The 14,867-nt window shown below is 40.7% G+C and overlaps 1 protein-coding gene across 2 annotated transcripts in view; it reads left to right on the top strand.

Moving 5' to 3' along the window:
• Window positions 1–4,128, top strand: part of kcnc4 (potassium voltage-gated channel, Shaw-related subfamily, member 4) — a 20,018-nt gene extending 15,890 nt beyond the window's left edge. Inside the window, exons 4-5 of one of the 2 annotated variants that reach the window (XM_079559238.1) lie at window positions 564–740; window positions 3,949–4,128. In XM_079559238.1, the coding sequence (XP_079415364.1) occupies window positions 564–740; window positions 3,949–4,016 (245 nt within the window). In that variant the 3' untranslated portion in view covers window positions 4,017–4,128. The remainder of the gene's footprint in view (window positions 1–563; window positions 741–3,948) is intronic. The other variant, XM_079559239.1, reaches the window with a different exon arrangement.
• The last annotated feature ends 10,739 nt before the right edge of the window (window positions 4,129–14,867 follow it).

The following is a 14,867-nucleotide window of genomic DNA, read 5'->3' on the forward strand; positions in this document are numbered from 1 at the left end:
CAAGTATTACAGAAAACATTGAAATCAAGTATCACAATATAAACATTTTGTCCCAGTACTAGGTTTGAATAATATCAGTCTTTCATTTTGTCTACGAGATAAAAAGACACGAGAGAGTCACTGCAAAGGCAATTGTTTCTTTAAACCAATTAACAAAGATCAAATGTTTTCTGTCTATTAATGACATTAAGGCAGAGAAATACGATCTGACTTTCCTCGATTTTTATAGAAAATCGTACCCCAGCTATAACAGACGGAAATCACTCATCAACACAATTGGCTGCCGTTTATTTGACGTTAATCATGTTTTATTTGAGAACCTTTGAGCGCGACAGTGACAGAAGTGCAGTGTGTAGGCCTGACAAATGACTCAGACTTAGTCATTGAACAGTAACACACCGGGATTCTATTACTCCTCACCGGGCCTCCATCAGATCAAATCTTGCCACTGAAAAATTACAGTTCTGTGGATTTTTCTCTACCTGGAGCTCGGGGTTGCAAAGAACTCTCAGTAAAAAGCTTTGACATTTAAGTCGCTGTGTGTTTTTTAATCGCTTTCCCAGACTCCAAACAAAATGGTGACGCAAACGTGCCCCTTTCGGAGGAGGAGGGCTGCAGCATGACACAGCCACTGTCCCCTAATGAGAAGTGGTCTCTGCGCTATTCGAGGACCCGGGACAAAAACAAGCTGGAGGGCACCTGTTTCCTGCTCACCTCTGACGACTCAAGTGTGCACACTGGTAAGATGCCTCACAGGGACCATGTCAGACGGTGGGACATAAGTATGTACTAAAAAGGGGAGAAAAGAAAGGTACTCTGTCCTAATTATCGGGGTCACAGATACTAGTGACACTGAAGCATTTCTGTCTTGCATCTGGAAATCTGGCATATGTAATTTAAAGGGTAAAGTTGGTAGGAGTGAACACTTAGTAGCTTTACGTAAAGCAGAACTAAAGTAACTCATGCCCTTAGGGGCCATAAGCGCCACTGCAGGTGTCGTAGCATGCAATGTTGGGGGTAACGTATTACAAAAGTAACTAGTTACAAAAATAAATAGCTTTTTTCAGTAACTAAGGAATATAACATACTGAGACAAAATACGGGAATATATTGGTAATTACAATTCAAGTACCTCAAGTTACAAGTGCATTTTAATGTATGAATGAAAAAATGCCAAACCCCTCAAATAACATGTAACATGCCAAATCAAGTTGGACACTGGTGTATTAGATCTGCATTTACAAAACACAAGTCAATGGGGGAAAGCGAAGGAAAAATAAATCTCCTACTGCACTTTTGCTCGTGGCATTTTTACTATTTTCAGTTTACATTTTGCCAAAAGTAACTCAAAGTAGTGTAACTCAACTACATTTTTGAAACAGTAATATGAAATACAAATAATTTTGTATTACAATTTTAAAGCTGCAATCAATAATATAAAATATACTACAATTTTGAAGTAACTTGTCCAACACTGTTAGCATGTGGCATTTTTACTCATTAATTGCCCGTGAGAGTAAATACTACGCTGACAGAAAAGACAAAGGGAGAGCGGGATATTGTACATTGTGCCACAACCCAATTACACAATGGAGATCATTTTTGTCACTCAAACTTGGCTGTAAATACTGCTAAAGTGGCCCAAGCCCACAGTTAGCCTCGCCCGTTAGCCTGTTAGCTTCTTCTTCGTGATTCCATTAGTGTGTATTGGGGCTGCGGGTTGGAGCAGGGAAAGTTGCAAGCATGGTTTTTTGGTTTTTTTGTATTACCCCCAGAAGGACTACAAAAAGGATGTATTAAGGTAAACAAGTTACTCAGTACTTCTATAATAATAACTAAACTAAACTCGTTGGTTCTTTTTTAATTTGAATTGTTTGAATGTGCACCTGATGTAGCTATTGTCCTTTGGCCTGAGCTCCTTAACTGGCCACTTTATGCTCCACATGACCAGCACAGGCTTTATATGGATCAGCGGCATTACCCATGCCCTGTTCTCCCTCTCAAACAAAGCAGAGGAGATGTGGACAAAGCTCATTAGTCCATCGGTGTCAAAGAAAAGCAGTACATAAATGGAGCACTTCTGCAGCTGTGAGAGACACACCATTATAGGGAAATTGTATTTGGATGTGTTCCTCCTAAAAGCTCTGTCAGTCCTAAATGTCTTTATTGTTATGGATCGGAGCAGGATAATGGCATGTTTGGATAGACATGTACAAGTGGTTTGTTATATGTCCAGGATACGGAAAGGTTTATAGTAAATCATGATGCAGATGTGACTTATGAATGCAGATAGTAGCTTTATGATGAATTATGATGTGCTGCAGATACATGTGGCCAGCTTCACTCAGCTCTTCAGTGCTACACCATTCGTTATATACTGTATTCATTCTTACACTGTTATTGTAGCCACGGCTGCTCTGGGGTAGATAGACGGAAACAACCACTCACTCAAATCATGAAGTGTCTTGCCCAAGGACACAACAACAGTCTGCACTTGTGGCAGCCGGGATCCAAAATGCTAACCTGTGGATCAATGTTCTCACCACCATGTTTTGGTCCTTTTCAAAAAGTCTGGCTTTGGCGCTTTTTTCAGATCAGAATTAAACATTTTTAAATGAACTTTTCAACCTAATAACTTTTTCTGATTTATTTCTTTTTACCATTTTTATTTGCTGATATGCACTTGCAAATGAGTGATGAATAACCCCAGCAGAGGGAAAACCTTGTTGATTGAGAGGCCACCATATTGTTTTGTCTTGGATACATTGTGTTTAAAATCCGACAGCTTATCTGAAAAGAGGCAAATCCGGGGATGAGTGAAGCCAGAGCCCCTCAAAACCAATCACTGTGTGACAGACAGGAGCGGCTAATTGAATCACAGGTCTGCGCCTGGCGGAGTATGTTGATAATAAGATCCCAGACTATCGCAGGGCGATATCATGCACTACACACTTTGGCATGCATTACCTTCACAGACAAAACTAATATTGTTTCCATGCGCAGAAAAATGGAATAAAGAAATTATGAAGAAGTTTGAATTTACACACACATTGCACAACACATTAGAGAAGAGATTAGGAGAGATATCCATAATAATTAAAGACCCAAAGCTATTTTTATTTCAAAAAGGGAAGAATGCGCTGATGCACTGAGAGTTGTTGGTGTCGTATTGATGGAAACTTTGCTCAGATGTCTAAAAGTCGATGAATGATTTTTTCAGTTTGTGAGAGCTAGAAACGAGTTCAGGCAAAAATATTTCATTCAACTTACTCTCTTCGTTAAAAGAGGCACTAAACACTAAACCAACCTTAATAAATGGCGTTCTGAAGTTTTTGTGTGCTGAATTTCGGTGAACAGCACTTTTTTGGTCTAAAACTGTCCAGAACCGTCAAGGACATTAAATGAATGCACAATGACTATTGACCAGGTGTAGATTGAACAGTGGGACCTACAGCTGTAAGTAATGTTTGCGTGGTCTCTGAACATGACAGGCCATGATTCTTTACAATATGTTCATAATGTCATGGTGATACACTAACCTGGATACAGCAAACAAGTATTTCCTGCAGGGAATGGATTGAACTGATGCTTTTAGGACGTTAACGTAGATAGAAAGTGCAGAATGTTTTCTTAGAAGAGGGTAGAAGGTCCTTTAGATATACTGTAGCTACTTGATGCAGACTTAATTTATCTTTTGTGGATAAAATGATTATTTCCATAGTATCTGTCCATCCATTCCATTACAAGACTTTTATTTGAGTTGCGGATTGTGTAGAATCTTGGCAATCCGCAACTCAAATAAAAGAATCGAGAGTCTAGATTCTGGCAACTTGTGTGTGATGATTCCTACCCCCAGGTTGAGTAGCTATGGGCTCGAAGAACCACTGACTCTCTAATAAAATACAGTGTCGTTCCTCCAGTGGCTCATGTCTGTGTCTGTCTCCACAGAGAGCTGTAAGGACATCCTTGGTGCTGGCAGTAACTTCTCTCAGTCTGAGATGACCACTCGGACCTGATCCTGTCCTAATGAAGACCATGTCGAGACCTCTCAGAGTGGTACAGTCCAAACGGGCTCTGTAAACCTCTGCTGTGGACACTTATCATTCAGAACTTTTCTTGAGACTCTCTGGAAAAAGGAATTCACTACAACAGATTTATATGTTTACTTGTCTCCATACATTTCAGATCATTTTGCATGTGTTGCATGATTGAATATTGTATGTACTTTTAAGATGTCTTATTGTCAAACTAATGTCTTTTTGTTTCAAAATGTTTCCTGTAAAACAAGAAACTATTTTGGTAATTACTGTTCCTTTCTAATCATATCCATCATTCCCTTGTGTTTTAAATGTCTTTGATTAAAACACAAAGACACATTCTGACTGTGAAGTGGGTTATAATTGATTGTTGGATGCTGCCAATGATCACGAGCACAACATGGGTCAAAATGTAGCACCCAAAACGTTTTTATTACTTTAGTACAGGAAAAGAAAAGACAAGGTGTATGTGCTTGAAGCAGTATTGTCTGTTTCTGTCTGTCGAGTTGGAGTTGGGACCAAATAATTGTGTATATTATGATGACCATTAGTTATTCCATTAGCGCGGTCACATGTGCCTCATGTTGAGTAATGAAGTAATGTAACGTGGTTAGACCTGTTTCTGGGGAGCTGATGAAAATACACCTTCTTTTACATGTAACAATAATAGCTATATCTGAATAATTGGGCTGCACAGTTCGCAAACATATTGTGATAATGATGTGACCATGATTTGATTGGTTGATTTGGCTTGATTTTATAAATGCAGAAATACAGGCATTTTTTACCAAGTGTAAGAACAAGTAATTCTGTGCTAATATTTGTGTATATTGCAACAATGATACACTTGCGATATATATTGTGCAGCCTGACTAAATATTTTTGTGTTTACCATAGTGGCCTTATGTTAAATGACTTTTTTTCTTTAAACGCTGGACATGGGGTTGATTACAAACAATAGTGAGCATAACTATGTAGCACAGCCCGACATAATGGCTTTTTATTTCCTCTTGCATATGCTAACATTCCCATAAGTATCTCTTAAGTAAGCTCTTAACCAATAATGACAGATGATTATTTTGATAAGCAGCCCTCTCAGCCTCATTTCCTGTTTCCTCCCTTGTGTATAGATTATATACTGTATGGAGAAGCACAGTGGTGTCAGATTTCTGCTCTATGGATTTATCAATTGTGTGGAGACTGGGATCCTATGCAGCAGAAACACAAATAAAAATCATCTTCTTGTGTTTTATCTCTCATGTTTTATATGATGTTTTTTCCTTCACATGTTAACATTCCTCCATGGACTTACATGGGAGAATTTATTGCATTTTCTCTATATGTGTTTGTTTTTTTTGTTTTTTTTACAGTTTGGACATTTCCTCATAAGTAGCACCCACAAACATCAGATTTCCACTGCATATATATTATATATATATATATATATATATATATATATATATATATATATATATATATATATATATATATATATATATATATATATATATATATGAGGGGTGAGGATCAGCACCTCCAAATCTGAGGCCATGGTTCTCCACTGGAAAAAGGTGGCTTCCCCTCTACAGGTCGGTGGGGAGTCCTTACCTCAAGTGGAGGAGTTCAAGTATCTCGGGGTCTTGTTCACGAGTGAGAGACGGATGGAGCGTGAGATCGACAGACGGATCGGTGCGGCGTCAGCAGCAGTCGCTTCGCCCCCCACTGAGTCGGGGGGCGAAGCTCTCGATTTACCGATCAATCTACGTTCCCACTCTCACCTATGGTCATGAGATTTGGGTAATGACCGAAAGGACAAGATCGCGAATACAAGCGGCCGAAATGAGTTTCCTTCGCAGGGTGGCTGGGCGCACCGTTCGAGATCGGGTGAGGAGCTCAGTTACCCGGGAGGAGCTCGGAGTAGAGTCGCTGCTCCTTCACGTCGAAAGGAGCCAGCTGAGGTGGCTAGGGCATCTGTTCCGGATGCCTCCTGGTCGCCTGTTCCAGGCATGTCCTAGTGGGACAAGACCTCATGGAAGGCCCAGGACACGCTGGTGGGACTATGTCTCCGAGCTGGCCTGGTGTCGCCTCTGGGTCCCCCCAGAACAGCTGGAGGAGGTGTGCGTGGATCGGGAAGTTTTGGGCATCTCTGCTGAGACTGCTGCCCCCGCGACCCGGCCCCGGATAAAGCGGAAGAAAATGGATGGATGGATGGATGGATGGATGGATATATATTAAAAACTTTGACCTTGGGGTTTCCAGCCCATACTCTGCACAGATGTTCCTGTACACTATGCCAGCCACTTGGTTATGGCGTTCCATGTAAGCTTTCCCTGCCAGCATCTTACACCCTGCAGTTATGTGCTGGATTGTCTCATTGGCCTCTTTGCACAGTCTACACCTGGGGTCTTGTCTAGTGTGATAGATTTGGGCCTCTATTGCTCTGGTGCTCAAGGCCTGCTCCTGTGCAGCCATGATGAGTGTCTCTGTGCTGTCCTTTAGTCCTGCTCTGTCTAGCCATTGGTAGGATTTCTTGATGTCCGCCACTTCAGTTATGTTTCGGTGGTACATGCCGTGTAGGGGCTTGTCCTCCCATGACGGGACCTCCAGCACCTCATCTTCTGTTCCCCATTGTCTGAGACATTCACTGAGCACGTCATCTGTTGGAGCCTTGTCCTTGATGTACTTATGGATCTTGGATGTTTCATCCTGGAGAGTGGCTCTCACGCTCACTAGTCCTCAGCCTCCTTCCTTACGGCTAGCATACAGTCTCAGGGTGCTGGATTTGGGGTGGAACCCTCTGTGCATGGTTAACATCTGTGGTCTGTATCTCTTCCTTTGGCCAGCTTATTATTCCTGCAGGGTATCTGATTACTGAGAGGGCGTAGCTGTTTATTGCCCGGGACTTGTTCTTGCCATTGAGCTGCTTCTTAGGACCTGCCTTACTCGTTGGTATTTGGTCGTAGCCGCTTTCCTTGTCACCTCTTCGAGGTTGCCATTTGCTTGTGGGATTCCGAGGTACTTGTAACTGTCCTCAATGTCTGCTATTGTTCCTTCTGGGAGTGAGACCCCTTCTGTGTGGACTACCTTCCCTCTCTTAGTCACCATCCGACTACACTTCTCTAGTCCGAATGACATCCCAATGTCTGCACTGTATATCCGGGTGGTATGGATCAGTGAGTCTCGCTCATTCTTAGCGTACAACATGATGTCATCCATGTAGAGGAGGTGACTGATGGTGGCCCCGTTCCTGAGTCGGTATCCATAGCCAGTCTTGTTGATTATTTGGCTGAGGGAGTTCAGACCTATGCAGAACAGCAGTGGGGACAGGGCGTCTCCTTGGAATATGCCACATTTGATGGAGACTTGTGAAAGTGGCTTGCCATTGGCTTCAAGGGTGGTTTTCCCACAACCTCATCGAGTTTGCAATGAAGGCTCTTAGAGTCCTGTTGATGTTGTAGAGCTCCAGGCATTCAATGATCCAAGTATGTGGCATTGAGTCGTAGGCTTTCTTGTAATCAATCCAGGCAGTGCAAAGGTTGGTGTGTCGGGTTCTGCAGTCTCGAGCGACTGTTCTGTCTACCAGGAGCTGGTGTTTGGCACCTCTGGTATCTTTACCGATTCCCTTGTGAGCTGTGCTCATGTATTGATCCATGTGCCCGCTTATCTTAGCTGCTATGGTGCCGGACATGAGCTTCCATGTTGTGGAGAGGCAGGTTATTGGGCGATAGTTTGATGGGACTGTACCCTTTGAGAGATCCTTCAGGATCAGGATTGTGCGCCCTTCGGTTAACCATTCAGGGTGATTCCCATCTCTCCGCAGCTGGTGAGAGATGGGATATATATATCTATATTTATATGTGTGTGTGGGTGTGTGTGTGTGTGTGTGTGTGTGTCTGCGTGTGTGTGTGTGTGTGTGTGCGTATATGCATATATATACATAAAATATACATATATATATATATATATATATATATATACTGTATATAAATTCAGCAATTGTCCATGTTATTTGACAACAATTCTTTGACCTCATTATTACAACCCCATCATGTACCATCCCACTGTTCTATTCATAGCAGTGTCTGCCACAAGTGTCCATCGCTCTGTCCCTCTCTGTGTATGGACCAAAAGTGCAAAAGTGTAGCTGGCACACGGACTTGTCTCCATGGAGATTTGGGACAAGGGGCGACTCTAATTACATCTCCTCCTCTCTCTCATCAGCACCACACCGCTGCCGTCGTGGAACGGCGGCCTGATGTGGTCAGGGTTTGTGATTGAAGGAGATGAGGGAAAGGCACAAAATGTCAGCTCTGGACTTAGGACTATGAATATAAAGAAACAGGCTTATAGAGAGTGATCAATCAAAAATAATCTTGTATTGAGAGTCTGTATCTGCCTCCTAGTGATTTGCATATTGATTTGGCTACAGGTAGCATCAGATGGCCCTCCTGGCCCAACTATTTGCGTTTATCTGGATCTGGGAAAGGCACAAAGAAATGGACCTACTGTGGCTTAATTAAGGCAATGCAGTTGTAAACAAGTCATTTGGCTGTACCCAAATGTATCCATTTTCAAACCGTAACAAAGAGTTCTTACCTTTCCAATGATTCACAAGGACGAGTTAATGTTTTACCTTTTAGAGGTGACAAGACTCTGTAATGTTTATTTTTAGCATCTACTGTATTTATAATGTATATATGGCAGACACCGTTCAATGGTTTAATATTTCTCCCAATGTTTGTGAATACAACATACTACAAGAGGATGATATGGATTTCAATTTACTACGAGACAAAAAGGAAAGACACTCTTCTGTTCCAATAACTACTACTGCAATGTTGTATAAAGTCTTATTATTGTTATTTTTATACTGCAGATTATTACAGTGGACCATTTTAAAGTGTTATCAATCCCCGTAGTTAAAAATACCTCCAGGTTTGCTCTCATTTCGGGTGAGTGATTATACTGAAGAATGTCCCCGTCGGCTCTTTGTCATGTGGAGCTAGTTCTGCCTGGCTACAGCTAAAAAGAGTCAAAATTACATTTTAAAAATTTAACTGCATGATTAATGTACTTAACACAATCTCAGGTCCCAAGTCTGAGGTAAGAGACTGGAAACGCTACAATGTAAATTGAGTGGAATAAAACAGATTTACATTTATAAACGTTTGACATGGCAGGAAAAAGCCTAACAGTCCAGTCAAGGAATAAAGTTGTTGCTCTTGTTGAGGCATTTGAGCAATGGGGGTGTGGATTAATGGATGTGCAGTGGAGAAGACTTGCCTTTCAGGATGTAGTGCAGTAATTGCACGCTCTTATCCATCTTTTACCTGTAAAACATTTTGAATCACATATTAATTTTGCTCTACATGCCTGTCGTTGTGTTGTTGGGCAAGAAACATCACCCATTCCTGTCATCTGCATTCAGCATCTTAAATATTGAGATTATTGGGGTAAACCAGAATTCAAAAAATGAAAATCTAAATAATTAACATAGAATGACAACAAATTGTGCTTGAAACATCTGCTTTCAGGTTGGGTGCCTATTCTGAGGTGAAATGTTCACATGTGTCTTTTGTTTTGGTTCAGTGCCACAATGTGCTGCATGTATCTGCACTCGTGTCTGCTGGATTACCCTTGAATAGACCCATTAGTGTTCAACAGGAGGCACTGACAGAGACCATTAAATGAAGAAAACAATGGCTGATGTGCCCAGGCCTGTCCTCTCCCCTTGCCGCGTTTCTCCAGCTTTGATTTACTCCGGTGAAGGTTGTCATGACGATGCTGAGCAGTTTCCATGGAGAGGGGATCAGGCCCGATGTCTTTGAGCTTAGGACTCGGGGCGGCCATCTTGGCTCCTCATGACCAGTGCAGACTGGAATTAGAATCACATTTACATAGTCATCTAAAGTAGTTTCAAAATTATTTAATTCCACATTAAAAATGTCAATGTCAGTCACTAAAGCACAGCCTGTACTGTCTTTTTGTTTATTTTTTCAGCTCCAACAGAGGTGGGAACAAGTTTTGCAAAGCCAAGTCCAAAACCACTGACGGGCAAGTCCACCCAACTCAAGTCTCAATTGAACGGCTCATTCGTCTAAATCAAGTCAAAGTCCGATGCTTTGAATTTGAAGTCCTTTCAAGTCTTTGTAGGCTTGCAAATGCAATCAGATTGGTGAATAGTTTTTTCTGCTGAATATTTGTACTTTGTACTCTGTTGATAAAGCTACAGTTAAATTAGTTAATCTCTGCAGCGCAGAGAAGCTTTGTTTCTGTGATTGTGAGATTAAGACATTCATAGAAACATTTTATTAGGTCTTGTCAGGTGATTGGTGCTCAAGTCTAAGTCGATACAGGAGAAACTCGGAAAATTAGATATCGTACAAAAGTTCATTATTTAGTATTTTTGTAATTCAACTTAAAATGTGAAACTAATATATGACATAGACTCATTACATGTAAAGTGACATCAAGCCTTTGTTCGTTATAATTTTCAAGATTATGGTTCACAGTCCATTTTCAAAATATTCTCGTTTTCTGCTATTTTTAATTTGGTGTTTTTATAAGCTGTGAGCCATGATAATCAAAATGATAACAAATAATGGCTATACATATCTGCATGTAATGAGTCTATCATATATCAGTTTCACAGTTTACAGTAAGTTGAATTACAGAAATAAATGCACTTTTCAACGATGCTCTAATTTTCCGAGTTTTACCTGTAGTCACAAGACCATTTAGTCCATAAGTCAAGTCTCAAGTTGTCAAATTAGAGACTCAGGTCTGACTGGTGCAAGTCCCCACCTAATTGTTTTCAGTTGCATCCAGCCAACAACTTCTGCAGATCAACATTAGTTAAATACAATATAAGCGAGCCATGGGACACCTCTGTTAACCTCCGGATCACTCCAGGTAAACTGGGCACAATAATCTAATGTGATCTCTGCAGTATTTTGCATTTTAATTACACTGACAGAATATTCAATGCCAATTATGACAACACAATCCCCGTCTCTTTTCTATTGATCTTATTTTGGGTTTCCTTAAACTTGTTATGATCTCTGAGGAATAGAGAAACTAGAGTAAGTCTTTGTCACTATGCATTACTTCCTTTTCTCTGAGCCAAGGTCACAACCAGCTTTTAGTATTTGGAGCAGAAGGTTCACCCTGGGCCTCACTCAAACACACTTACATTTATTACATAAAAAAGATAGATGTCAAGCTGACAAACATCAAGCGAAAGTATAGAATTGCTAATGAGGCAAAAAGAACTTGAAAACTCTCCAAATTATATAATAATAAATATGCTAAATTAAGTGCTTTGAACTTGTTGCCAAGTCGGCAGTAAGACATAAGGGAACAAACATCTATCGACCATCTTGAGGAACAGACAGCAAGATTCATAAATCCCACCCGCTTGTGATAATTAGTCTGATAATCATTGTTAAAATGGTGAAAGGTTAAAGACCCACTGCATTATTGAAGAAGACAATCTGTGCACAATATGAGTGACTCCACAGTATCACGTCTACTCCATTTAAAAATGCCACAGCCCAAAGCGTGAAGGTTTTTTCCCGTTTTTGTGGTCCATTAGCTCACTTTGTCATAAATGTATCGTCTACAGGGTCAATTTGATGGAGGCCAGCAGTGTCCACTCCGGGGTATTTAGGGCAATTTCACCCTTTTGCCTCCGCCCTCTCCATCAAAGCACACGGGCCAGAGGGGAGCAAGACGTGAGTGCTGTACATTATATAGGCCCTCGGAGACTGGCCCCTCACTCAAAGATAATGCCTTTTTCAGCAGAGGAGTGGTGGACAGACACACTACAGCTCCCCTGGTCATCACAGGTCATTGAGTGCAAAGCTGGATGAGTCATTATTTAGGCCAGCGTTTCGTCATGGTTCATGCACAACTTCAGGACACAACTGGAAAGCAGTGATTTTGTGTATGGCTGTTTAAAAGCAGATCAGGGGGAGACCTAAATTGGTGGGCATAGTTGCATTATACAAGGGGTCTCAAACCGATTTTACCCGACGAGCTACTTTTACACAATATGAACATCGGAGAGCTACTTATGTTGAAAAACGCAACTTAGGCGGAGTTCACCCAGAAGAATTACTTACCAAGATGGTATTTCAAAAAAGTGACTTAGGTTTAGTCCTTATACTTTACTGTATTGAACCAACTGTTCACAGATTGTGTTCAGCATGTTCAGAACAAACAGAAAAAAAAAAATCTAAAATTTGTGTTATCAAGCGTGTAGAAAGTCTTTGGCGAGCTACCTGGAGAGGCTTGGCGAGCTACTGGTTGGAGATACCTGCATTACACTGTATATCAGAAAACAATTATAGTTTATTTTTTGTCCCTCAGAGATACATTTGTCATGGAAAAGGTGCAATAACAGGATGTGACTGGCATAACAAAACACGACACTAAGTGCCAGAGGTTCAATGCTGATCTGATTGTTTTTCATTGGAAGATCACATGACAATCATTACAATAAACCTGTCCGTTTAGGTGCACTTTAAACCTTTCAGGTCCACATTGCAAATACGAATTTGTTCTTAATGTTTTGATGAAATACATTTTATTTTATTTGTTTATTTGTTTATTTGGTCGGGAAGGTGCATATTAATGAACATACATGGAAAACATGGACACATGTAAACACGCCACGGAAAACTGTATGTGAATTTAGCCTGAGGCTAAATTCGATCTGTTGTCCCCCACTCACACTCTCAAACACAACCTCATTCATCCTGGCTTATTGTGCATGTTCTTTGTGGTAGGGGAAATCGGAGTACCTGGACAACTTGCCCCACACAGAACAGCTCCGTCCAGATTGGAATCGAACCTGGGACCTTCTAGGGTGCTAACCGCTGTAATAAAAAGTCTTAATCTTGTTTTACAGTGAGCTAATTGCAAAATGTAGTTTCATGCTTGTGTGTGTTGCAATAACGGTTGTGACTAACACGATTAATGGTTAATGAACTCTAAACGGGAACAGGTACCGATCTAAAGGTACTGATCTAAAGCAAGCAAATCATTGTCATGTTTGTTATTGTGAACCTGGAAAAAAAAGAAGAAAAAAAACGGTGACCAAGTGAACAGCAAAACTCCCAGCACAACTCGGAAAGTGTCAATAGAAACTTCTTAGACACTCTCTCAGCACAAAACAACAAACAAGTGAAGATTAAAATTGATCTGGTAATTAAATCCATCCATTACTGAGTGTGACTGGGGTAAGGTTGAAAGAAATAGATAAAGCTGTACAATCTCCAGCCCTGACTCCTGAGAAAGTATATATTGGTCCATGGAAACATTTAAAAATATATGCTGTATATATATAACAAAATCAAAATGCAATTTGTATTTTTGGCTTAAAGAATTGTTTGTTGTCCAGGGATCTTCTAAAAGACACTCATATCATTCATTATTATGTGGGCATTTAGATGACATAGATGACATTGTGGATCTGAGCTCTTCTCAGTCTTGATAGTGCCCCTATGTGAGTGAGAGAATGCAGTTTTAGCGGAGATGGGCGGCCATTGACATCTGGCCTTTCAAGTCTTAGTCCATTTAGACTCGTAATTGGTTCAATAGAATAATTAAAATCTTTTAGCCCCAAAGAATCAAAGATGGAGCTGCGTTTCCCTCACAATTGTATTACTCTCAAAGGGAAACAGTAAACGCTAATGTTAAGACACCCATGTCAGACATCCTTGTAATCAGAAAGCACTGAAGAGAAAATTGTGGCTGTACGCTTAATAATGTAAAAAAATAATAATATTGTGTTGGATTTTTTTGTTAGCTTTGTCTGGTTTTCACATACTGTATGCTACTGAAACTATGAAAGGTCTCATTACAGTAACTGTAAACAAATAATTATGCAGAAATAGAAGTTCAGATGACCACTATGTTTTTCCTTGTCTATTGTTTCATGGAAAGCTACTACGCCAGGCCTGAACCTAATGTTTTGAGGTAATCCATATACATGAAAAGTTCCTGTTTGGAATTCCTTGAAAGTGTTGTCAGTGTTACGCCTCTTCCGTTGTTTACTTTGATGAACTGGTGGCAAAGTAGAAAGGTTTTTTATTGAACATTGATTGACATGTACCTTAACCAATCAAATCTCCAGAGGTGTTTTTCAAGGAGAATATTCCCCTTGAAATATGTTCAAGGTTGTCAAGGTCAAGGTTGTCATGGTATATTATATATACTTTACTGTCTCCGTAATTAGTTCTCTGCATTTGACCCATCCTTCGATGCTGCTGGGGCGACCCGTAAGGAGAAGTGGGCGGCAGTACCACATCCGGGGTCCCATCTCCAGATGCTGAGCTGTGAAGCACAAGTGCTAAGGAGTTGACACTCTTTGCACTTAGAAAATCACAGATTTAGAGAACTGACTTTTGCTTATTTTGTAATTATTTCTGGGAAGAACTCTCGATTTTGCAATATTTCCTTGGTAATGAGGAACTGCATTGAGCAGATGGTTGGGTAAAATGGGAAGCAAATGCAAAATACAGGTCAGCAATGTCCTGTACGATGACCCGACCAGTAAGGATGCAATGAGGTTAAAAAGTCAGGTGGACCAACCATAGCCATCAACTGCTATGGAAAATAAGGGCCCAATCGAATTTTCCGACCGACTGTTACAGAAAAAACAATGGTGTCCGAGAGGATAGATGAAGAATAGGCAGCAGTCTGGATGTCTTATACAGGAGAAGTTTATTTACCATTGGTGCAGGACCCGGAGACATGAACTCGAGACATTGCGCTAGTCCTATTCAAGTCTGTCTAAGCTTCCACAGAAGAGGAATAAATACCCCG

Source organism: Gobius niger (assembly GCF_951799975.1).
Source record: "Gobius niger genome assembly, chromosome: 6".
Taxonomy (NCBI): domain Eukaryota; kingdom Metazoa; phylum Chordata; class Actinopteri; order Gobiiformes; family Gobiidae; genus Gobius; species Gobius niger.